Source organism: Tamandua tetradactyla, chromosome 4 (assembly GCF_023851605.1).
Source record: "Tamandua tetradactyla isolate mTamTet1 chromosome 4, mTamTet1.pri, whole genome shotgun sequence".
In the NCBI taxonomy this organism is placed as follows: domain Eukaryota; kingdom Metazoa; phylum Chordata; class Mammalia; order Pilosa; family Myrmecophagidae; genus Tamandua; species Tamandua tetradactyla.
Window position 1 is genome coordinate 117,477,963 of NC_135330.1, and position 24,984 is coordinate 117,502,946.

General features: G+C 35.3%; 1 protein-coding gene across 2 annotated transcripts in view; it reads left to right on the forward strand.

Annotated features, from left to right (window-relative positions):
- The window catches only part of VWA8 (von Willebrand factor A domain containing 8), a 631,595-nt gene that overhangs the window by 261,319 nt on the left and 345,292 nt on the right, over positions 1-24,984 (forward strand). For both annotated transcript variants that reach the window (XM_077158362.1, XM_077158361.1), the window contains exons 17-19: positions 241-356; positions 8,390-8,496; positions 20,173-20,279. In XM_077158362.1, the coding sequence (XP_077014477.1) occupies positions 241-356; positions 8,390-8,496; positions 20,173-20,279 (330 nt within the window). The remainder of the gene's footprint in view (positions 1-240; positions 357-8,389; positions 8,497-20,172; positions 20,280-24,984) is intronic.

The window sequence follows — 24,984 nt, forward strand, 5'->3', positions numbered from 1 at the left end:
AGGCACCAGGAACCGAACCCAGGTCTTCGGCATGGCAGGCAAGAACTCTGCCTGCTGATTCATGGATATTTTAAAGTATAAATTGGTTTCTGTTTATTTTTCTTAGTAATTTATTGACAGACCATGTTTAAATTTGACCTTGTCCTTCATAAAAAATGAATTTTGTTGTGACCTCCATCTCAAGGAACTTTGAACAAATTGAAGCAAGACACTTAACAGGTTGTCTTTGCCTTTTGATAGGCACAGTCATTGGCAGCATCTCTTTCAACCAGACAACTGTTGCGTATTTCTCGTCGCCTGTCACAATATCCCAATGAAAATCTGCATCGTGCTGTTAATAAAGCCTGCCTTTCCAGGTAACCTCATTCTCCTTTCTCATTGAATTAAAGTCTCTGCCTCTTTGCTAAAACAGTAACAGAAGTTTAATAATCTGGATGCTCAGGTCTGCAAAAATATTGATTTGAATTTTTAGTTATATCAGAAATTGTTCTGTTTTAAGAAATTATTAGGCCAGCAACAGCAGCAACTAAAATTTATTGTCTGTTTCCTGTGAGCCTTAAGCATTGCACTAACATCTTTCCATTTATCTTATTTAGACGTAACAATTTTACTAGATATTTTATGGGTGAGAAAACTTGAAAGTAAGTTACTGAAGCCACACAGTAGTAAATAATGAAGTTGGGATTTGAATTCTGGTTCATGTGACTTCTGAGCCAGAACTCTTTAAGCATATTGCATTTATTACTGTCCAAATTTACAGGCACTTTCCCTGCTTAATACGTGCTGCCCTCTTGCCCAAATGTAACAAAAGTAACTTCTCTTCACTCTACACTAATATTTTCATACCAATTGGTAAGATATTACAAAACATTGGTGTGTTGCTTTGCTAAAGCTGCCAGAATGCAATATATCAGAAATGGATTGGCTTTTATAAAAGGGATTTATAAAGTTGCAAGTTACTATTCTAAGGCCATGAAAATGTCCAAATTAAGGCACCAGTAAGAACATACCTTCACTGAAGAAAGGCTGATTCCAGGGTTTTTCTGTCACAGGGGAAGGCACTTGGCAATGTCAGAGTTGCCGAGCTTCTGAATTCAGAAGGTTCTCTCAGCAACTTCTGCATCCCCAGATGTGTGTTTCTGAGCTTTCTCCAGAATGTTCCTCTCTTAAAGGACTCTAGTAAGCTAATTAAGACTTACCTTGAATAGGTAGAGTTACATGTCCATCTAACCAAAAGGCCCCACTCACAGTTCAGTGGGTTGTATTTCTGTGGAAACAACCTAATCAAAATATTCTACCCGAACAATAGGTCTACCCCCACAAGATTGGATAAGGATTAAAAGAACTTGACTTTTCTAGGTTAGATAACAGTTTCAAACAAGCACATTTGGCTTATAGGATTTTCAAACAGGATTACTTTTGCATGATAATAAGAAAAGATTAATCACGTGGTTCCTCTAGGTCCAGAGATTTCTTTTAGATTATTTTCAGGTGATCTTGGAATTCATTTTATAGTAGCTTTGCCTGTTATCCATTCATTCCTTGATAAAGAAGAGGAATTTAAAGAGAATTTACTTTTAATTTAGTAGAATCTACAATTGTCCTCTCTAATCCTTTTAGTTAGTGGGCAATTAATCTTAGAAAATTATGTTCTCTGTGTTGTGATTTGAATTTGTTCTAGCTACAGTATAAATATCAAAAATGAGGTTCCTCTCCAGTGTCTTCATGATAAATCTCTGAATACTTAATTCCTATAAGAAATAATACAATTTTAGTTCCATTATTCTTTTAAGTAGAAACATTAGACTTCCAAATGAAAATTAGAAAAATAAATGCTTCAATTGCTCATATTTCAGTTTTAAACTGAAGAAAATATAGACAGAGAGATGGCTTCATTACCTACCTCCAATTTTTTCTAAGCTAGAACTTGGTTACAGATGTGAGTTCATAGACATAGTCATTGCTCAGCAATGCAGGCAGTTTGGGAACTTAAGGGAAACTAATACTTTGGTTATATTAGACTGAAGTAATCACATATGAAGTATTCTACAGACTGTTAGATATGCCCTGAATCAACTCTGAACTCCCTTTATTAAATAAATAAATAAATAAATAAATAAAATAATGAGAGATTATCTAAAAAATAACCAACAGTGATCAAAGTTGGAAAACAAATATAGAGAAACACTTAAGCATCTGAGAATATTGGAAGCTGTCAAAATACATATGTATTTATCAACTAGTTCAGATATGCAGCCTGTTAGAAAATATGAAAACAATTTAGAATTATCCCAAGAATATGAAGAAGATTCAACAATACTGTTATTTGAATTCATTGTATTAATATGTTGGTGAGAAAAAGTTATCTTTTTATTAAATGATAAAATCCAATAACCAAACCTAAACACAAAATGAAACAAAGCAAAAAACATTTGTAAGCTATTAATATTTTTGTTAACCAGAAATGGAAGGGAAATTCTTTAATAGAATAAAACTTATAACAAACATATTCTTATGGTGAAACAATTGGGGAATTTCCTTTAGAAGTAGAAATAAAACATGAATGTTAACCTGTTTGCACTTCTCACCAGTGCATTTGCTCCAAATTGTATTATTAGGTACATTAAAAATCCAAAGAAAAACATTATTGGAACAAATAGAGTTCAGTGAAGTTACTGATGCATCAAAATCAATGACGCTCCAATATTCTGGTATCAAACAATGAGGAAATGTCCATGGAAGGGAAGACCCAATATTGTAAAGCTGTTTTTTCTCCCTCTACATTGATTATATAAATGTAATTGATCAGAACTCCATCAGGTTTTCAGTGTATTTGATAAGCTAATATCAAAATTGGCACAGACATATAAAGAACCAATAAAAAGGAGATTGTAAAGAAGTTTAAGTAGAGTGCGCATATTCTATCAGGTTTCAAGATCCATTTTTAAGCTGTATTCATTTTAACAGTGTGTATTGGTCCAAGGAAAGATAAGTAGACTATTAGAATAGACAATAGATCCCAGAAACAGGCCCATATATATGTGGGAACTTAGTATGTGTTAGAAGCAGCATTATAAATCATTGTGAGGATATATAGACTCGTCAATAATTGGTTAAAATTTAAATTTTCTACTTTATCTCAAAGCAAAAATAAAAATTCATAATTAAAAATGATAATTTTTCTAGATTTATGTATATTCCCTAAATTTGTCAAAAAGAAAAAAATTTAAATAGATTAGTAACTCTCTAAATTATAAGCTGCAAACTGGGAAAAATGTTTTTTACAAGATTTTTAATCAAGAAATGACCAGTATCCAGAGACTGAAAGTACTATAAATTAATAAGGAAAAGGAAGGCAAAAATGAATAAACTTGCATAGAAAGATTAATCCAAATGACCCATAAACTCTTGAGATGGTGCTCAACCTAATTATTGATTAGGGAAATGAAATTTAAAACAATAATCACTTGCTATTTCATTCTCATCAGACTTACAAAAAATTTAACTTTTTTGTGAGTGGAAGGAAATGAAATGAAATTTCATCACTGCTGTTGGGATAAATGTTTCTTCACTGTGGGGTTGATCTCACAGAATTTTTACACCTGTATATGTTAATACCCCATCTTCTGACAAGTCTCCTTTTTGATATCTACCTCATATGGGTTTAAATATGTATACAACAAAGTATGGACCACAGTGTTCATTGTATCATTATTTTTAATAATGAAATATTGGAAATAACATTAAGTTCCTTCAGTAGAGAATGAATATATAAATTTGTATTAAACATAATATTGAGTGAAAAAATCAAATTTCAAAAGGATATTTAGTGTGGATGGTATTTATATAAAATGTTAAATACAAAAATAGTGCTATGTATTAACTCATATATATTTACATAACAATAGAAAAATACAAGAAAGATAGCAATTTCAATATAACAGGTGCCTCTAGAGATAGTTACAAATCAAAGGCTTAATATTTTTTGTAATTTTCTGTATTCTTGAAATTTTCATAGTTAAAAAATGGTTAGTTAAAAAAAATTATTTTTATTTTTTTCTCTATATTATCATTTTATTTCTTTTTCTGATGTCTTGCTATTTCTTTTTCTAAATCGATGCAAATGTACTAAGAAATGATGATCATACATCTATGTGATGATATTAAGAATTACTGATTGCATATGTAGAATGGAATGATTTCTAAATGTTGTGTTAGTTAATCTTTTTTTTTAATTAATAATAAAAAAAAACTGTTACTTATAAGATGGGAGTTCTTGGAACATGGAGACCAGATTTTTATTCATCTTTTCATTCTAAGCATTTAGTATATTGCCTGTTGAAGTTTAGTTGCTCATTTGTTGAATTAGTTCATTAATATCTGCTATGCATGATCAGTTGCATAAGATAGAACATAGCATAAATGTCAAATATTTATCAAAAAAAAAGAGGTCCCACCCAGCAGTGGGTCTGTCCCCATAAGACTGGATTAGAAGAACATGGCTTTTCTGGGGGACATAACAGTTTAAAAAAAAAAATGGAAAAACAAATAAATGCTTATTTTTCATAGCAGTATTTCACTGTATGAAATGGCCAGCTGATTTTTCCAGAGTTATCGTTATCAGCTGATCACAGTAAAACTAATTTTATCATTACCCCATGACCCTTTGTAAACAGAAGTGAATAGTAAAACAGCTATCTTGTTTATGCATGATATGTTGCCATTCGCAAGCTATAGAGTCAAAGCCTTTATACTGACCTTTACAAGATGATGCAATGGAAGGCAGGAACAAACAATTACTGGTGCATAAAGTGTTTTGTTTCCATATGGGCTCATTCCCATGAATCAATGAAAAGAAATAAAATTTTATGGAATATTTTAACACAAAAATCCACATAATTTGCATTCATGAAATATTTTATTAAATATGCAAAATCAAAAGAAATTCCCTAGCCTAAATTTATTAAATGTTAAATGTATCAAATAGACTTGTTTTAATTTAAATTTTTAAATATTATTAAATTTAAATCTAAATATTTAAATATTATTCATTTTTTTGTTTTTGCTACTCAATTTCAGAATGAAACATTTCTTCATCTTTAAGAATGACTCTAAGCACCTCACCCGCATAACTAATAATATGTACATCAATTTTGAGTTAGATGCATAATTTATTTTCTAGATATTTGAATCCCTAAGGGGCCAGAGGAAAGAAAAGTTAGATTAGGACATTTTTTTGTTAATTTGCATTCCAAAATATTATATATAAAGAATTAGAGAATTCCTATAAATAGCAGTTCTACTCCAAGTATTTTGCATTTCATTAACTTATATACTTCCAGAAAATCTTAACATGATGATCCTTTAGCATAGAAATTTTAGGCAGATGTATATGAATTTAATCAGAAGTGAAGATGTTAGCTCTGAAATTTAGGTTATGAAAAAATTATTCCATTCACCAAAAACTCCATTTGCTTACCACTTTTCTTTTCAGAAATTCCCTTGTAGCATAAAATAAATAATATCTAAATAAGATTTCCACTCTATTTAAACTATTAATCTAATTAACTTGAAATAAGCACAAGCCTGGTAGTACTAATCATGCGCAATTTTATATGATCATCGTAGATGTGAATTGTCCTGAAGAATGATTTTGCATGCAGTAAAGACTATTCAGGAATTTCTTTTTAGTTTTAAAAACTGATATTCAATATTTTAAGTCTGTAATTTCCAAAATCTAGACCTTCTCTAGGCTATTCTGTTTATTCAGCAGTCATTAATTTTATATATTCTGTTTATTCAGCAGTCATTATTTTATACTTCAGATCTCTGAATTAACAAGCAAAACCATCCTGAGAAATGAAATAACTTACAAATATAACAAATTAAGTTTTTAAATGGATGAACCTTAGTTTATCTTAAATATTATAATACTGTGTATAAATTTAAGGTTTCAACTTAAAATCATAAGTATAATTAATTATTCAATTACACATTGTAAATATAGGTCAAAAGGCTGCCTGACATCTCTGAGTACCTTGGTCATTCTCTCTCTTCTTACTGTCACCCCTTCTCCCACTGCTGTTCACTTGGGAGCATCCCCTGTTCTTATTCTATCTTTTTATGCTACTGTCCTTATTTTATTCTTTAATATAAATATTCTGCTCCGCTCCTGTAATAAAGACATAATTATTTGTGCTAGCCTAGACTAACTACTTCTGTTCTGAGGTTTTTAAATGTGGTTGAATCTTTCTTTAGTTTTTTTTATTGACTCAATGGGACTAGAGATTTTCCAATAACCTATTTTTTGGTAGTTAATAATGATGGAGATAATGATGATAAAAGAAGATATATATACTTTATATGTATACTTTAAAAATTTGAAGCAGGATATGTACTTGCATTGGTTATAGGTAGGTTAGAAACAGTGATATTTCAATAATTTATTCACATATTTTACCAAAGGCCAGTAAAGGAGAGAAAAAAACAAATAGAAAATAGCAGTGAGTGGTGGGAAGGAAGCAGTTAACTAATCTCTTGAAATCTAGGAAGAAAATGAAGTGACCACATACCAAGTGATATGCTCCATTCTCCTTCTCATTTGTTGGGTGGTCCAATAGCCTTTAGAATATAGATTCTAGATGTAAATATATTTCAACCTTCATGCCATCTCTGATTATTTTATAGTACTGACTGGGTTTAAGATTGAGAATAACTCTGAAGGATGTTTGAGTCCAGCGAGAGAATGCCATAGTGGTCAGCAATTCCTGGCACTGCCATTGAAAAGGAAGCTTACTTGGTATATTTGCTGTCTTCTACAGGCTTTGGTGAGCAACCTTGAAAGTACCAGTATAGAAACAGTGTGAGGATGCCTTGACAAACTGTATAGATGTCAGGGGACAGTAAACAAAGCTTGGAAATGGCTGTTTTCAATAGAGGAGGTCTGATAGGAAATAATGGAGATGCAGCTATAGAGCCTGTTATTCACAGGCTGGGCTCTGATGGAAGAGATAGTTGTGAGAGGCAGGTAGATCAGGGTGCCAAGATAGGAGTTCAGGAAACAAGGCAAGAACCCAGTAACTGGATCTGAGAGGTAAGGTGAGGGCATGTTCATGAACAAGAATCCAATGAGTGACAACAGGTCAAAGATGACAGCAGAAAGTCTGACAGGATGCTGAGCTAATAAGCCCTGGTCTACAATTATTTAATTTCCCCTCCACCATAGCCTAGGGCCAAAATGAGGCAGTAGGTTAGAGATAGTTGTTGTCAGATGTGTGGGTTGAAATATTATAGGTAAGGGAAATCTATCAGAACTTCACATTCTCATCTGTTTGCCTTCTGGTTCACGTCACCTCTCATTGGTTAGAGCTTATTATTGGATAAGCTTCGAGCTTATTATTGACCTTATCAGAGCTGTGAAAGGAACCATTGCCAAAAATCGAGGGCTGTGGAAAGCCTAAATTAGAAGTGGTAAATTCTTGGTACGTTTATTTGGAACATTATAGCATATTGTGGTTAATTTATAGTAGTATTTCAGAAGTAGCTATGGATTAAAAATCATTTTTTCTGACTTTTTGGGGATCATAAATTCCAGGTATCAACTTTTCTTTGCATGGTTAGGAAACTGTATTTCCTGTTCCAAGTACTTGATGTTCAAAGAATCTATTTGTAGTTGGAGAATGCTCTGTTACTTAGCAAATTGTTATTTTGGTAATGTACACAGTTGTCAAATTGGGTTACCACAGGTATTTTTTTTTGAAGATGCTTGCAGCGTTGGGGTAGTCTTAAACATTCTATTTTCAAGGTCAGTTATTGATTCTGTCCTAAAACCACCTTAAACTGCAGATAAATATGCTGTTTTAATCTTTCCTTTTTTAGAAGGTATCTTTGATTTTGACAGATTGTTTCCAGAAGAGATTAAAATGGGGCTGTATTTGACAAGGAAAAACTAAACTGGATAATCTTAATTCCATTCAATAATTTGTGTTAGGAAGCAAAGAATGACTCATTAATCTAGCCTTACTAAATTCAGTTAAGTCAATTTGGGGCAGGCTAAAGTGTTGTTTTATCTATAAGCAAGTTAAATACATAAACAGGATTTATGGGGTATATTAAAACCACTTAAGAACACAAAGTATTTTAAGTGTAATTCTGAAGAATATTGTGTATAAATGAGTACTGCTAATTGCAAATGAGTTTTATTTTTTATTAAAGGAGATTTAACAATCATATTTATATAGAATTTGAAGCTTCTATTTATTATAAAACTATGTATAATTTGGATTTCACAGGAAATAATTGGTTGAAATTTTAAGGATGTCTGTATGGATTAACAGATTTTTCAGAATCACAGAAAGTTCTGACATCATCATTCCATTTTTTTCTTCAGATTTTTACCTACTCTTGCAAGCTCAGCATTAGAAAAAAATCTGGCAGATGCTGCAATAGAAATGGCTACTGATGATAGTCTGGCGCCAGAACTGAAGGATTTCAGCTGTAAGTGTTTATTTCTTTTTAAATGAAATAATATTTATCAAATATATGATACTGCTTATTGTTTTAACTTCAATAAAATACATTTTTGTTGTACATGCATTCTTCAACTGGAGTACCTGCGCTTTTATGTTTTATCTTGGGTTGAAAAAATGGATCTCTTAATTAAAAAGAAAAACATTTGAAAAGCACTTCAAGTTACCCTATAAAATACTTGCTAGTAGCACATATTGGATACAAAGCGCTTCCTCCCGAGACACATTTGACATTTACATATTAAAGTCCCTGAGAATTCCTACTATACATAAACTTATATAATTTTGTTTTTCTTTATGTTTTCTAAATGCACTTCAAAATACAATCTAGAATTCTGTTTTCATTGCATAGCTTTTACATTTTGAGAGTCACCAGTGTCCTATGAGACACTTTTTGGCAACTGTTCTAGGTGATACTAAAATAGCATTTAGAGTACCAGGTCATGCTTTCATATTCCCTCCGTTTCCACTTGTTGTCTTTTATGGTGTTTTTCTTCTTAGTAGACTCAACTATAATTTTGAGTTGTGGGGAGATTTATTGCTTCCTACAAAAATTTCCTATTCTTCAGTTAGAACACAGTGAAACCTTTTCTCTATTTTGTGAGGCATTTACCATTTTTATCCAAATATCCAAAGTATGTTAACTCTTTAAAGGGGACTATCATGGTTCTCTTTGTAGTAGATGTTGTTCGTAGTTGGAGCTACACTGAGATAAGCATTTGGTAGGGAGGAAAGAAGCTATCTGTTTTAGAGTATGGATCTGAGTATAAATGTGCAGATTCATGTGTTATTTGACTAATTCTATTACAATATTCTAAGAAAGACTGCCATGCAGAATATAGATTGTTCAGTGTGGGAAAAGGCTAGTGTTAGCAGTGCCCATCTAAACCTTGTTTAGGACATGAGGAAAATAAGTTGAGACTTTTGATGCATCTGATTCCATTAAGACCATCCTTTTAATTCACCCTCCTTGTTGAGAGTCCATATTCACCAAGCAACCTTAGCAACCTTCTGATGAGGATTTGGCTTCTCATTCCCATCTCACTTCAAATAATAATATGCTGATTATGGCAACTAGTGTATCATACAGTCTTTATGAAGTTGCAGTTTCATTACAATGTAATATGTTGCAATTCTGCTTTTATATACCAGCCTTTAGTATTCTCCTAAGAGATAGATTTGCCCTCAGTTTTGGATGACAAAATAGATTTTGAGCCTATCAGGCTGAGGAACTTAATGAATTTGTCAAAATAATGCCATCCTGTTGGATTTCTTGGGAGATGACTAACCAGTTGTCTAAAAATATGCTCACATCACCATTCACTCTGTGCATTTCCTTTTTTTAGTTTGAAAGTTGATAGTACATTTTTGTTGAGTAATTGACATTGCCCTAAGGCTCTAAATCTGCTGAATGAGTAAATGATATTAGAGGCTGTTTAAACCTAATATTGTGTGTCTTCTCAGCACACAATAAATAGTAAATTCACTGCCACATTCCTGCTCTTTCCCTTCACAGTTTTATATTGGGTCTATTTTAGGGGCCTGATTTTAGTAAATAAATAGTAAGTTCCCAGCATGACAGCTCATGGTTTTCCTTCCCTATAGAACTTATGAATAAAAGGAAAATGGCAAGGATCTCTTGGAAGGAGATACTATTAAGCTCTACTGTGCTTTGGCACGTAATGTGCAGCACTCAGCACTGATTAACAGGGTAAGAATTTAATTATTTTTAGCTCAAAATTGTTCATGGTACTCCATAGATGCAAATGCTGCTTTTCCCCCTTGTCTTTCAAAATGCTTTAGCACAAATAAACAAAAAAAGGAAAAAAGTCTTTAGCACAAAAATAGCGTTCTAGTAGAGAAACAAACTGCAATTTTCTTATTTAAAGCAGGTTAGAAAAAAAAAGGAGTAGGTGAATTGTTTAAGGGATTGTGTTGTGCTAGGGTATTTCCACAGGATGGAATATTATTTGGAGTCAAAGGATGGAACACCCCTCACATGTTTTTTGTTCTGTTTTGTTTTGTTTTTTTTTTTTTTATTAATTAAAAAAAGAATTAACAAAACAATTAGAAATCATTCCAATCTACATGTACAATCAGTAATTCTTAATAACATCACATAGTTGCATATTCATCATTTCTTAGTACATTTGCATCGATTTAGAAAAAGAAATAAAAAGACAACAGAATAAGAATTAAAACAATAATAGAAAGAAAAAAAACAAAAAAAACAAAAACAAAAAACCTATACCTCACATGTAGCTTCATTCAGTGTTTTAACATAATTGCATTACAATTGGGTAGTATTGTGCTGTCCATTTCTGAGTTTTTATATCCAGTCCCGTTGTACAGTCTGTATCCCTTCATCTCCAATTATCCCTTCTCTTTTTTTTTTTTTTTTTAATTAACGGAAAAAAAGAAATTAACCCAACATTTAGAGATCATACCATTCTACACATGCAATCATTAATTCTTAACATCATCACATAGATGCATGATCATCATTTCTTAGTACATTTGCATTGGTTTAGAAGAACTAGCAACATAACTGAAAAAGATATAGAATGTTAATATAGAGAAAAAAATAAAAGTAGTAATAGTAAAATCAAAACAAAACAACACAAAACAAAACAAAAACCTATAGCTCAGATGCAGCTTCATTCAGTGTTTTAACATGATTACTTTACAATTAGGTATTATTGTGCTGTCCATTTTTGAGTTTTTGTATCTAGTCCTGTTGCACAGTCTGTATCCCTTCAGCTTCAATTACCCATTGTCTTACCCTGTTTCTAACTCCTGCTGAACTCTGTTACCAATGACATATTTCAAGTTTATTCTCGAATGTCCGTTCACATCAGTGGGACCATACAGTATTTGTCCTTTAGTTTTGGCTGGATTCACTCAGCATAATATTCTCTAGGTCCATCCATGTTATTACATGGTTCATAAGTTTATCTTGTCTTAAAGCTGCATAATATTCCATCGTATGTATATACCACAGTTTGTTTAGCCACTCTTCTGTTGATGGAGATTTTGGCTGTTTCCATCTCTTTGCAATTGTAAATAATGCTGCTATAAACATTGGTGTGCAAATGTCCGTTTGTGTCTTTGCCCTTAAGTCCTTTGAGTAGATACCTAGCAATGGTATTGCTGGGTCGTATGGCAATTCTATATTCAGCTTTTTGAGGAACCGCCAAACTGCCTTCCACAGTGGTTGCACCCTTTGACATTCCCACCAACAGTGGATAAGTGTGCCTCTTTCTCCGCATCCTCTCCAGCACTTGTCATTTTCTGTTTTGTTGATAATGGCCATTCTGGTGGGTGTGAGATGATATCTCATTGTGGTTTTGATTTGCATTTCTCTAATGGCCAGGGACATTGAGCATCTCTTCATGTGCCTCTTGGCCATCCGTATTTCCTCTTCTGAGAGGTGTCTGTTCAAGTCTTTTTCCCATTTTGTAATTGGGTTGGCTGTCTTTTTGTTGTTGAGATGAACAATCTCTTTATAAATTCTGGATACTAGACCTTTATCTGATATATCATTTCCAAATATTGTCTCCCATTGTGAAGGCTGTCTTTCTACTTTCTTGATGAAGTTCTTTGATGCACAAAAGTGTTTAATTTTGAGGAGTTCCCATTTATTTATTTCCTTCTTCAGTGCTCTTGCTTTAGGTTTAAGGTCCATAAAACCGCCTCCAGTTGTAAGATCCATAAGATATCTCCCAACATTTTCCTCTAACTGTTTTATGGTCTTAGACCTAATGTTTAGATCTTTGATCCATTTTGAGTTAACTTTTGTATAGGGTGTGAGAGATGGGTCTTCTTTCATTCTTTTGCATATGGATATCCAGTTCTCTAGGCACCATTTATTGAAGAGACTGCTCTGTCCCAGGTGAGTTGGCTTGACTGCCTTATCAAAGATCAAATGTCCATAGATGAGAGGGTCTATATCTGAGCACTCTATTCGATTCCATTGGTCGATATATCTATCTTTATGCCAATACCATGCTGTTTTGACCACTGTGGCTTCATAATATGCCTTAAAGTCAGGCAGCGCGAGACCTCCAGCTTCGTTTTTTTTCCTCAAGATGTTTTTAGCAATTCGGGGCACCCTGCCCTTCCAGATAAGTTTGCTTATTGGTTTTTCTATTTCTGAAAAATAAGTTGTTGGGATTTTGATTGGTATTGCATTGAATCTGTAAATCAATTTAGGTAGGATTGACATCTTAACTATATTTAGTCTTCCAATCCATGAACACGGTATGCCCTTCCATCTATTTAGGTCTTCTGTGATTTCTTTTAGCAGTTTTTTGTAGTTTTCTTTATATAGGTTTTTTGTCTGTTTAGTTAAATTTATTCCTAGGTATTTTATTCTTTTAGTTGCAATTGTAAATGGGATTCGTTTCTTGATTTCCCCCTCAGCTTGTTCATTACTAGTGTATAGAAATGCTACAGATTTTTGAATGTTGATCTTGTAACCTGCTACTTTGCTGTACTCATTTATTAGCTCTAGTAGTTTTGTTGTGGATTTTTCCGGGTTTTTGACGTATAGTATCATATCGTCTGCAAACAGTGATAGTTTTACTTCTTCCTTTCCAATTTTGATGCCTTGTATTTCTTTTTCTTGTCTAATTGCTCTGGCTAGAACCTCCAACACAATGTTGAATAATAGTGGTGATAGTGGACATCCTTGTCTTGTTCCTGATCTTAGGGGGAAAGTTTTCAATTTTTCCCCATTGAGGATGATATTAGCTGTGGGTTTTTCATATATTCCCTCTATCATTTTAAGGAAGTTCCCTTGTATTCCTATCTTTTGAAGTGTTTTCAACAGGAAAGGATGTTGAATCTTGTCGAATGCCTTCTCTGCATCAATTGAGATGATCATGTGATTTTTCTGCTTTGATTTGTTGATATGGTGTATTACATTAATTGATTTTCTTATGTTGAACCATCCTTGCATACCTGGGATGAATCCTACTTGGTCATGATGTATAATTCTTTTAATGTGTTGTTGGATACGATTTGCTAGAATTTTATTGAGGATTTTTGCTTCTGTATTCATTAGAGAGATTGGTCTGTAGTTTTCTTTTTTTGTAATATCTTTGCCTGGTTTTGGTATGAGGGTGATGTTGGCTTCATAGAATGAATTAGGTAGTTTTCCCTCCACTTCGATTTTTTTGAAGAGTTTGAAGAGAATTGGTACTAATTCTTTCTGGAACGTTTGGTAGAATTCACATGTGAAGCCATCTGGTCCTGGACTTTTCTTTTTAGGAAGCTTTTGAATGACTAATTCAATTTCTTTACTTGTGATTGGTTTGTTGAGGTCATCTATGTCTTCTTGAGTCAAAGTTGGTTGTTCATGTCTTTCCAGGAACCCGTCCATTTCCTCTAAATTGTTGTATTTATTAGCGTAAAGTTGTTCATAGTATCCTGTTATTACCTCCTTTATTTCTGTGAGGTCAGTAGTTATGTCTCCTCTTCCATTTCTGATCTTATTTATTTGCATCCTCTCTCTTCTTCTTTTTGTCAATCTTGCTAAGGGCCCATCAATCTTATTGATTTTCTCATAGAACCAACTTCTGGCCTTATTGATTTTCTCTATTGTTTTCATGTTTTCAATTTCCTTTATTTGTGCTCCAATCTTTGTTATTTCTTTCCTTTTGCTTGCTTTGGGGTTAGCTTGCTGTTCTTTCTCCAGTTCTTCCAAATGGATAGTTAATTCCTGAATTTTTGCCTTTTCTTCTTTTCTGATATAGGCATCTAGAGCAATAAATTTCCCTCTTAGCACTGCCTTTGCTGCGTCCCATAAGTTTTGATATGTTGTGTTTTCATTTTCATTCGCCTCGAGGTATTTGCTAATTTCCCTTGCAATTTCTTCTTTGACCCAGTCGTTGTTTAGGAGTGTGTTGTTGAGCCTCCGCGTATTTGTGAATTTTCTGGCACTCTGCCTATTATTGATTTCCAACATCATTCCTTTATGGTCCGAAAAAGTGTTGTGTAAGATTTCAATCTTTTTAAATTTGTTAAGACTTGCTTTGTGACCCAGCATATGGTCTATCTTTGAGAATGATCCATGAGCACTTGAGAAAAAGGTGTATCCTGCTGTTGTGGGATGTAATGTCCTATAAATGTCTATTAAGTCTAGTTCATTTATAGTAATATTCAGATTCTCTATTTCTTTGTTGATCCTCTGTCTAGATGTTCTGTCCCTTGATGAGAGTGGTGAGTTGAAGTCTCCAACTATTATGGTATATGAGTCTATTTCCCTTTTCAATGTTTGCAGTATATTCCTCACGTATTTTGGGGCATTCTGATTCGGTGCGTAAATATTTATGATTGTTATGTCTTCTTGTTTAATTGTTCCTTTTATTAGTATATAGTGTCCTTTGTCTCTTTTAACTGTTTTACATTTGAAGTCTAATTTGTTGGATATTAGTATAGCCACTCCTGCTCTTTTCTGGTTGTTATTTGCATGAAATATCTTTTCCCAACCTTTCACTTTCAACCTATGTTTATCTTTGGGTCTAAGATGTGTTTCCTGTAGACAGCATATAGAAGGATCCTGTTTTTTAATCCATTCTGCCAATCTATGTCTTTTGATTGGGGAATTCAGTCCATTGACATTTAGTGTTATTACTGTTTGGATAATATTTTCCTCTAACATTTTGCCTTTTGTATTATATATATCATATCTGATTTTCCTTCTTTCTACACTCTTTTCCATATCTCTCTCTTCTGTCTTTTTGTATCTGACTCTAGTGCTCCCTTTAGTATTTCTTGCAGAGCTGGTCTCTTGGTCACAAATTCTTTCAGTGACTTTTTGTCTGAGAATGTTTTAATTTCTCCCTCATTTTTGAAGGATAATTTTGCTGGATATAGGAGTCTTGGTTGGCAGTTTTTCTCTTTTAGTATTTTAAATATATCATCCCACTGTCTTCTAGCTTCCATGGTTTCTGCTGAGAAATCTACACAAAATCTTATTGGGTTTCCCTTGTATGTAATGGATTGTTTTTCTCTTGCTGCTTTCAAGATCCTCTCTTTCTCTTTGACCTCTGACATTCTAACTAGTAAGTGTCTTGGAGAACGCCTAATTGGGTCTAATCTCTTTGGGGTGTGCTGCACTTCTTGGATCTGTAATTTTAGGTCTTTCATAAGAGTTGGGAAATTTTCAGTGATAATTTCTTCCATTAGTTTTTTTCCTCCTTTTCCCTTCTCTTCTCCTTCTGGGACACCCACAACACGTATATTTGTGCGGTTCATATTGTCCTTGAGTTCCCTGATACCCTGTTCAAATTTTTCCATTCTTTTCCCTATAGTTTCTGTTTCTTTTTGGAATTCAGATGTTCCATCCTCCAAATCACTAATTCTATCTTCTGTCTCTTTAAATCTATCATTGTAGCTATCCATTATTTTTTCTATGTTTGCTACTTTATCCTTCACTTCCATAAGTTCTGCGATTTGTTTTTTCAGTTTTTCTATTTCTTCTTTATGTTCAGCCCATGTCCTCTTCATGTCCTCCCTCAATTTATCGATTTCATTTTTGAAGAGGTTTTCCATTTCTGTTCGTATATTCAGCATTAGTTGTCTCAGCTCTTGTGTCTCATTTGAGCTATTGGTTTGTTCCTTTGACTGAGCCATATTCTCAATCTTTTGAGCGTGGACAGTTATCTTCTGCTGCTGGCGTCTGGGCATTTATTCAGATTTCTCTTGGTGTTGGACCCAGCAAAGTTGTAATATTTTTCTGTGAAATCTCTGGGTTCTGTTTTTCTTATCCTGCCCAGTAGGTGGCGCTCGTGGCACCCGTTTGTCTGCGGGTCCCACCAGTAAAAGGTGCTGTGGGACCTTAAACTTTGGAAAACTCTCGCCGTCCTGGGGGTTCGCTAGCCGAAACGGCTTGAGCCGGCCCGGGGTCCGAACGCAGGGAGGGTTGCTGGTCGCCGCAGCCAGGGAAAGAGCCCGTCCGAATTTCCTAGTCGGCCCTGGGCAACAAGCGTGGCGGGAGGGCGCCAGCGGCAGCGGCCCGCCCGAGAGAGTGCACGTTCCCCGGGAGTCACGGGTTTGGAAGGGGCCTCCCCCACCCGTCACCGTTCTCCGCGGCCTGGGGGTTTCCGATCCAATTCTCTCAGTTGGTCCGGGGGCTGCGCGTGGTGTGGGCGCCAGCCATCTTTGTTTCAGGGGACCGCCTCTCCAATTCTCCCAGCCGGCCCGGGAAGGGGGAAGGGAGTAACTCCGGCCGCTTGCCACCCCGCCCGGTAAGGCCCGCGCGCCTCGGCGATCTCACCCGAGCTGCTTCTCTCAGCCAGCCAGCCGTTCCAGGATGGGGTACGCTGTCTTTTTTATCTCTGTTGTGGCTTTGGGCGCTTTCTGTATCGTTTCTACTCCCCTAGTAGGTGTCCTGGAGAAGAAACTAAGATCCGCGCGTCTTACTAAGCCGCCATCTTCCAGGAAGTCCCTGTTTTGTTTTTTAATATAAAACAACTCTTTCAGGGAAAACTGGTCTTTCCAATTTGCACATAGATTATTTGGCAGACTGGTTGAAATATCTTGTACTATTTTTGCTTAATAGAAATGGAAAACCAAAAGAAGTCATATTTCCAAGACTGTTAACACCTTCTCAAATTTCCATAATACAATTTCTGTAGAAAAACGTGAGTTTTATTTTTCTTACTGATAATTATTTTATAGCTCCATCTTACAGGTAGGTCCTCAATATCTAAAAGCGCACAAGAGTCCCACCTTGCAAAGCATTTTCTTAAGATTTTTTTTGCATTTACCAGTGGTGTCATTCATAATGCTTTGATGTCTATAAATTGTCCTTAGGCTTTTGTGTTTGTAACCATGAGAGAATCTATCTTTTATTTTCCTATCAACCGTTTATTTTCTTTCTTCAAGAAAGATTTTGTCAGTTCTTAAGTGTGCAGCACCCTGCTAATTTGCATGGCATTTAAAGTTGGATATTATTGCTGTTATTTAGGTGGTAGATAAAATATGGTCAATTTTGAAGCTATGATGGGGGGAGGGGAAATGTGTGGTTGAATATCTTTGGAAAAAAAATCATTCCACTAAGCAATTGTTTTGAATTCTACCCATACTAACTGGGTGATTTTAAGCAAATTAATTCATTTGTGTCTGTGGTGGATTGAATTATGTACTCAGTTTGGACATTTTCTTGCTCTTGGTCCACCTTCTGGTAGGTGTGGCCCTATTGTAAATAAGATCTTTTTAAGACATTACTTCAGTTAAGATGTAGCCCAATGGGATAAGGTTGGACTTTAAGCTGGATTATTGGAATCCTTTATAAAAAGAGTGAAGGTCAGATGGGGAGAGAAAGCCACAGGGGAAGAAATGAGCTGACCCTGGAGGAGAAAGAAGAAGACACTACCATGTGCATTGCTGTGTTATAGAAAAGCCAAGGAGAAATGATCACTGGCAGCCAGCCCCAAAATGCTACAGTCTTTGGGAATAAAGCCTCTAGAGTCCTGATACCTCAATTTTGGACTTTTCCTAGCCTCAAAAACTGTGAGCCAAAAATTTCCTGTTGCTTAAGCCAACCCATTATATGGTATTTGTTTTAACAGCTGGGAGACCAAAACAATTTTTGGTTTGGTATTAGAGAATGGGGTTCCACCATGACAAATACTTAAAAATGTGGAAATGACTTTGGAATTGGGTATAATGGTTAGAGGTTGGGAGAATTGTGAGGTGCTTAGTAGAAAAAGCCTGGTTTACTATGAAGAGACTATTGGTAGAAATAAGGATGTTCAAGGTACTTCCAATGAAGCCTTAGAAGAAAATAATGAATGTAATATTGGAAAATGGAACAAAGGCAGTTCTTGTTATAAAGTGGCAGAGAACTTGGCAATAATGTGTTTTGATATTGAATAAGGCAGACCTTGCAAGTGGTGAACTTCAATATTTAGCAGAAGAGATTTCTAAGCTAAGTATGGGAGGTAAAATTGGTTTCTCCTTGCAGCCTATAGTTAACGAGAGAAGAAAGAGATAAACTGAGGATTTATGCACATAGAAACCAGTAATTGATGATTTGGAAGATTGTCACCCCATCCAGATAGTGTGCTTTACGACTAGGGACAGACCTCCCTGGGCTTCTGGAAAGTGAGTCTCCAGCAAACATGGCTTCATGTGAAGGTTCAGCTGAACAACCCTTTGCTTAAGAGGTTGCGCCCGAATGTGGATCCAGTCAGACATCTCAGAGAAAGTCAGGATTTGAAGTGTTATATTGGAAGGATCTATGGAAGTTTCTGTTGTCTGATGGTTTGGACCCACCTGAACTGAATTCAAAGCCAACAAAGTTTGTAAAAAATTTGTATGAGTAAAACTACTGCCAGCCAAGAATAAAAGGGATGGAAAAAGGATGAATTGAAGGAAGAGTGACTTTAAGAGGTGGAACCTTGGAAAGCAGGCTCACAGAAAGGTGTATTCACTCTTGTGCTTGCAGGGAGCAGTCCATCTGCCCTAGGGCTTGGGGGCGGGGGGTGGGCCTTGCACCCTCTTCTTCAGGGAGAGTGCTGTAGCTCCGGTGCTCAGAGATGGGGGTCCTTTTCCCTGCATTCACAGAATGTCTGGCTGCCAATCTAATGCTTGAAGAGCCTATATCTAGTGTTTGCAGAGAGCCCAGTTGCCATTCCAATGCTCAGAGAGAGTGAGGACTTTACCCCAGGATTTGGGGAGAGCATGGCTGTTGCACAAGCACTTGGAAGGGGTGGGGCTGCTATACCATTAGACCCAGAATTCAAAGAATTGATTCATAGATGACTCTCAGACTTCGAGATCTAATGAAGTTATCCCTGCTGGGTTCAGACTTGTTTGGGAGCACTGACCCCTGTTTGCCTTCTAATTTCTCCCATCTTGATCTGGAACATTTGTCCTCTGCCTTTCCCACCATTATATAATGGAAGCAGATGACTTATTTCTAGGTTTTACGGATTGATCAGACAGAGGAATTTTGTCCCAGGATGGAACACATCCATAGCTGATTTTGAGACTTTGTGCATATAACATTGTTCTAAAATGGCTTAGTGCTTCTTGGATGTTGTGATGGAATGAATTTATTTTACACATAGGAAGACCATGTGGTCAGCATTCTAGTGGGTGTGTATATATTGTAAATAAGATCCCTTCAAGATATTATTTCAGTTAAGGTGTATCTCAGCTGTCTCAGGTTGGGTTTAAATTTGGATTACTGGAATCCTTTATAGTAACGAAAGAGGTCTGGGTTTGATTGGCTCGTCTCTATTTTTGACTAGAACTTGTAGTTTCCAGTGGATGGGTCCTAAAAATTTATATTCTCTGAATGTGTATTTGGCTTATATATTTGTTACTGGCCAAATACACTTATGAAGGTGGCTTAACTGAGTACTATTTTTTTCCCCTCAATTTTATCTATATGCTGTTTGCTATATATATTGCTTTAAATAAAATTTATTACATTTTGGAACTTTTAATGCTGACGTGCAGCTAGAGTATTTTATTAACATCTGCAAGCATATTTTTTCAAATGTTAAGTGAAAAATCATTGAACAGCACCTGAAATATTACAGATGCCATATTGTATTCAGTGTTTGGAGGACTTAACTTCTCTGGGACAGTGGTGTAAGTAATTATCTGTCCTATGTGAAATGCTTAGGTGAAGTTTCAGCTGGATCTCTAAGGATTGGAGCTGTTAGTGCACCGATCTACAATGCCCATGAGAAAATGAAAGTGCCTGATGTTCTGTTCTATGACAACATACAGGTAAGACCATTGCTCATGTTAATGGACAAATCTTCATTTACATTATGGTGAATTCACCAGACATTATCAACTAGCCACTAAGACACAGAAGTGGGTGTGTGCCCAGAAAGCTTTATTGTAGATAATCACTTTAATTTGAGAATTTAAGAATTTTTCTGGAGAAAATTACCCATTTTATATTTTCTTTTCCAGATTTTCTGCCATGTAGTTATATATTTGTTATAATAAAAAACATACTTAATTTTTTCCTGTAATTCTTGGTCATTAATCTGCATGCAAATAATTTTACAAATGATATTAGAAGATCTTTATCTCCACTATACTAAAAAAGATAGGAAAATTCAGGTAAAATTTCTTTTTTATTTGCCACTCCCAATCTTATTTGTTGTCCAATAAGTTCCATAATTTATATCCCTAAATCATATTAACGAATTAGAAATCATCTAAGTAAATTCTTCTTTCTCAATAAAAATTGTGTTTATACATTTTGCAATCTGTCAAAACTACAAATATTCTCTATGGTATAGCCAGAGGTATAATCTTATTTTGATTTTTTTTACTCTATCATCACTTAACTGATATAAGTTTTTTCTCCCAAAGCATTAATATTCTTGCATGAACAGTAGACAAAGAATAGAAAATAAATGTACTTATAAGGTACAAAGGAGAAAAAAATCTTACCAATGAAATAAACAGAAACATAATTGTAAATAAGATATATTATTTACAAGCTTTGATGATATCATGCTCTGCACATGCAGTGGAAAGGAATAAAGAAATAATCATCAGGAAACTTAGTTGCGACAATCTGAAGAACGCCGTGGGAGTGAAGGTTGAAAAGACTCCACAGCACATAAGAATGTAGGAGATTCCGTGGGAGGGAGGACCATTGTTCCCTTGAACACAGTGTCTGGTTGCCATGGTGTCTGTGACATAGCAGCTGGGGCCACAGGGCTGCTGGGAACTTTATCCAGTGGCCCTGGGGGATTTTTTGTAATTTGTCTCCAAATGTACCTTCTCTTCTTAAAGCATTTTGAATTAATCATTAATGGAGAAACTTTATCTACTTTGAGGGGCAGAAGCTTGATTAAATTTGCTTTTGTTGTATTGTTGCTACTTTCTTTTATGTAGTACTTCAACTTTGAAGCAAGTCTTTAGTGCCTCTTGCAGATTTAGATGTTCCTGTACCATCTTTTTTTCTATATGCTGTTGTCCTCTGATCACACTTCGTTGAAACTGATCTTTAAGTCTTTTCCTTCACCACTAAGCCTTGTATTTTATTTATTTTATATCCCCAGCAAATAGTACAGTTCCTGGCACATAATGATTGCTGAGTAAATCTTTTGAGTGAAGTAATGAAAAGATGAATAAGATTTTGCCGATTGTTATTCAGAAGATTAGCTCATTAAATCTTTCATTAGAGAATATTGCACCTGTAGCAAAGAGCAGGAGAAATTGGAGGAGAGAGAGATTAATAGCCTCTTAATATCCCTAAGGAATTTTATATCTGAAAGCATTTTAAAAATACCTACCATGTGCCAAACCTTGTCTTCAGGCATTGGAATATTATATGCATGCACACACAACCATACACATATCTACACACGTGCATAAGCAGTTCCAGGGCTCAAGTTGCTTAAGGGGAGACAGCCAAGTAAGTGCACATGGTTACTACACAGGGTGACAAAAGTATGCGTATGTATCTATGGTAGCTTGTTGAGGTGATGGTCTTCAATTGGAATGATCATGGAAAATGAGTTAACAGGCAAAGATGGGATAGTATGTCAGGCAGACAGACTGCATTTACAAAAATGTGATATGTGAGACCATGGCTCATTTAGGGAGCTACATTTAATTGATTATTACTGCCACAGAGTTGAGGTTGCAAATAGGAGAGTGTCATGAAATAAGGCTGGTAAGTTAGAAAAGATTCAGATAATCTGGGAATTTGAGTTTTCTTCAGAAGACATGAGGAAACCATTAAAAGATTTAATCAAACTTTCATTTTTGCTAATTTACATTCACTCTTTAAGTTTGTACATAAGTTAGAACCAAGAAAAATAGAGAGACTAGTTAGGAGGGTATTGTCTTAGTCCAGGTGAAAGTTACAAAAGATCTGAACTAAGGCGGTAACAGTGGGAATAGATTTGAAAGAGCACATTGCAGGGCTAGTTAGGAGATAGGATCAGAGGACTTCTATGCTAGATAAAAGACAGAGATTTTTCTCTGAAGAAGCTCACAGTCTGGTGGGAATACCAGAAGTGTAAATAGGAAATTGTATTATATCTCATGACTGGTACACAGAGAAGAGAAGAAAAGTGGTAAGAGATGAGGCTGAGACTAGCTCAAGAAGACTGAGGAGTGAGTAATTTCGGTTTCTAAGGTTAGCATAGAGTCATTTAAGGAATTTTGAGAAAAGAAGTGACATGATTTTGAGCAAAGAAGTTACTGTGTCAGAATTGTGGAGAACACATTGGCTCAGGGAGATGCTGAAGGTATAGAAACTAAATACTGATAAAAATCTAGGTCAGAGATGATAAAAACCTAAATCAAAGCTGTGAGGACATAAAGAATAGATGTAGTTGAATGTTTGGTAGTTTAATTGCTAAAGTTGGTATTCAATTAGAGCTTTGTAGTGGAGGAATGAGGTCAACAGGAACAGGATGATATCAGGGGTTTGTGCAGAAACTAGAAAAAGGATATTATTAATTGGGGTAAAAGATACAGAATTAAGAATGAAGTTGAGGAGAGAATAATAAGCCACATTTGAGATATGCTGTGTTTGAGGAGCCTGGGGAATAACTAAGTGGTTCAGTAGTCACTCAGAAATATGGAGTTGAATTTCTCATGTCATTTTGGGAAGACAAAAGTTCTTCTGTTGAAGATCAGTACAAAGTTGGGAGTTGAAGCCATGAGATGAATGAGATGGTTTAGGTAGAGCCAGCAGAGGTGGCTCTTTGAGTCGTGATGTGCAAGCATCCAACTCTGCATACAACCCTCACGCGCCTCAGGTGGATGCCCATGTACAGGTAGAAAACAGCTACTCTGCCCTGTACTGTGTGCCCCAAAGGAAAGCATGGAAAATGGTATAAGGGCAAAGAAGGACATGTTGGGAAAATGAATATTTAAAGAATTGCTACAACATGAAAAGCCAGCTAAGAGGACTATGATGAGAAATTGTTTGAGAGGTAGGAAGGAATCAGGAGAAACAGACAACTGAGGGGAGAATTTTAAGAAATTGTCTGCAGTGCTAATTGGGCAAAGAAGTTAAGAGTAGAATTAGGTTGGTGACTTTAGCCTTAGCTAATGTTTGTGGATGTGAATAATTTAGTTAAATGTAATGAGGGCATTAAGCAGGACATGAAGGTAGTAAACAAGTTAAGAATAGCAATATATTTTGGGTTTTCTGGATTGACATTGCTTTTTTACTTGGCTATGCTGGTGTTCATTCCAACATTTCTGTCTGTTCCTCTTGTAGATAAGCCCATTCATTACTGTAAGAACTTAAAATTATCTAGAGGTTGACACTGATTTTTAGTGATTACATCTTAGAAAGAAGAGGGTTCCAGATGATTTATCACCAGAACTCAGATTAAACAATATTCTAGGATTCTCTTTTATTTAGAGTAGTCATACATTTTAGGTTGCTTAAGATGTCCCTGTATACTTGTTATCCCAACATTAGCATTAATACTATCTCTTTTTATGCTTAAGTTCCAAAATATATAATAGTTTGATATGATCAGCCTACTTAAAGGTATATGTGAAAGCATTTCAAAATATAAAAACTACCAAGGCAAACATCAAGAAATATTCGTCTGTTGTTAAAGGAGGGAATAAACTTTCCCAGTTTTCTTTCCAAGGAAGAAACTCTGTGCGCTGGTTTGAAAGGATGTATGTCCCCTAGAAAAGCCATGTTTTAATCAAAATCCTATTTTGTAAAAGCAGAATAATCCCTATTCAATACTATATGTTTGAAACTGTAATAAAATCATCTCACTGAAGATGTGATTTAGTCAAGAGTGGTTGTTAAGTTGTATTAGGTGACAACATGTCTCCACCCATTGGGGTGGGTCTTCATAAGTCTGGAGTCCTATAAAGAGGAAATATTATGGAGAATAAGAGATTCAGAGAGAGCAGAGCAGAACGACATAGCCATGAGAAGCAGAGTCCACCAGCCAGCGACCTTTGGAGATGAAGAAGGAAAATGCCTCCCAGGGAGCTTCATGCAACAGGAAGCCAGGAGAAGAAGCTAGCAGATGATGCCGTGTTTGCCATGTGCCCTTCCAGATGAGAGAGGAACCCTGACCATGTTCACCATGTGCCCTTCCAGATGGGAGAGAAACTCTGACTGTGTTCACCATGTGCCCTTCCACTTGAAAGAGAAACCATGAACTTCATTGGCCTTTTTGAACCAAGGTATCTGTCCCTGGATGGATGCCTTAGATTGGACATTTCTATAAATTTGTTTTAATTGGGACATTTTCTTGGCCTTAGAACTATAAACTAGCAACTCATTAAATTCCCCCTTTTAAAAGTCATTCCATTTCTGGTATATTGCATTCTGGCAGCTAGCAAACTAGAACACTCTGAAAGAAAATATCGGTAAATATAACAAGTAAAAGGAAGAAACTCTATGTGTCAAAAAACAAAAATAACGTATCCCCCACCATAAACCAAGTTAAAAAAAAAAAAAAAGCAAGTG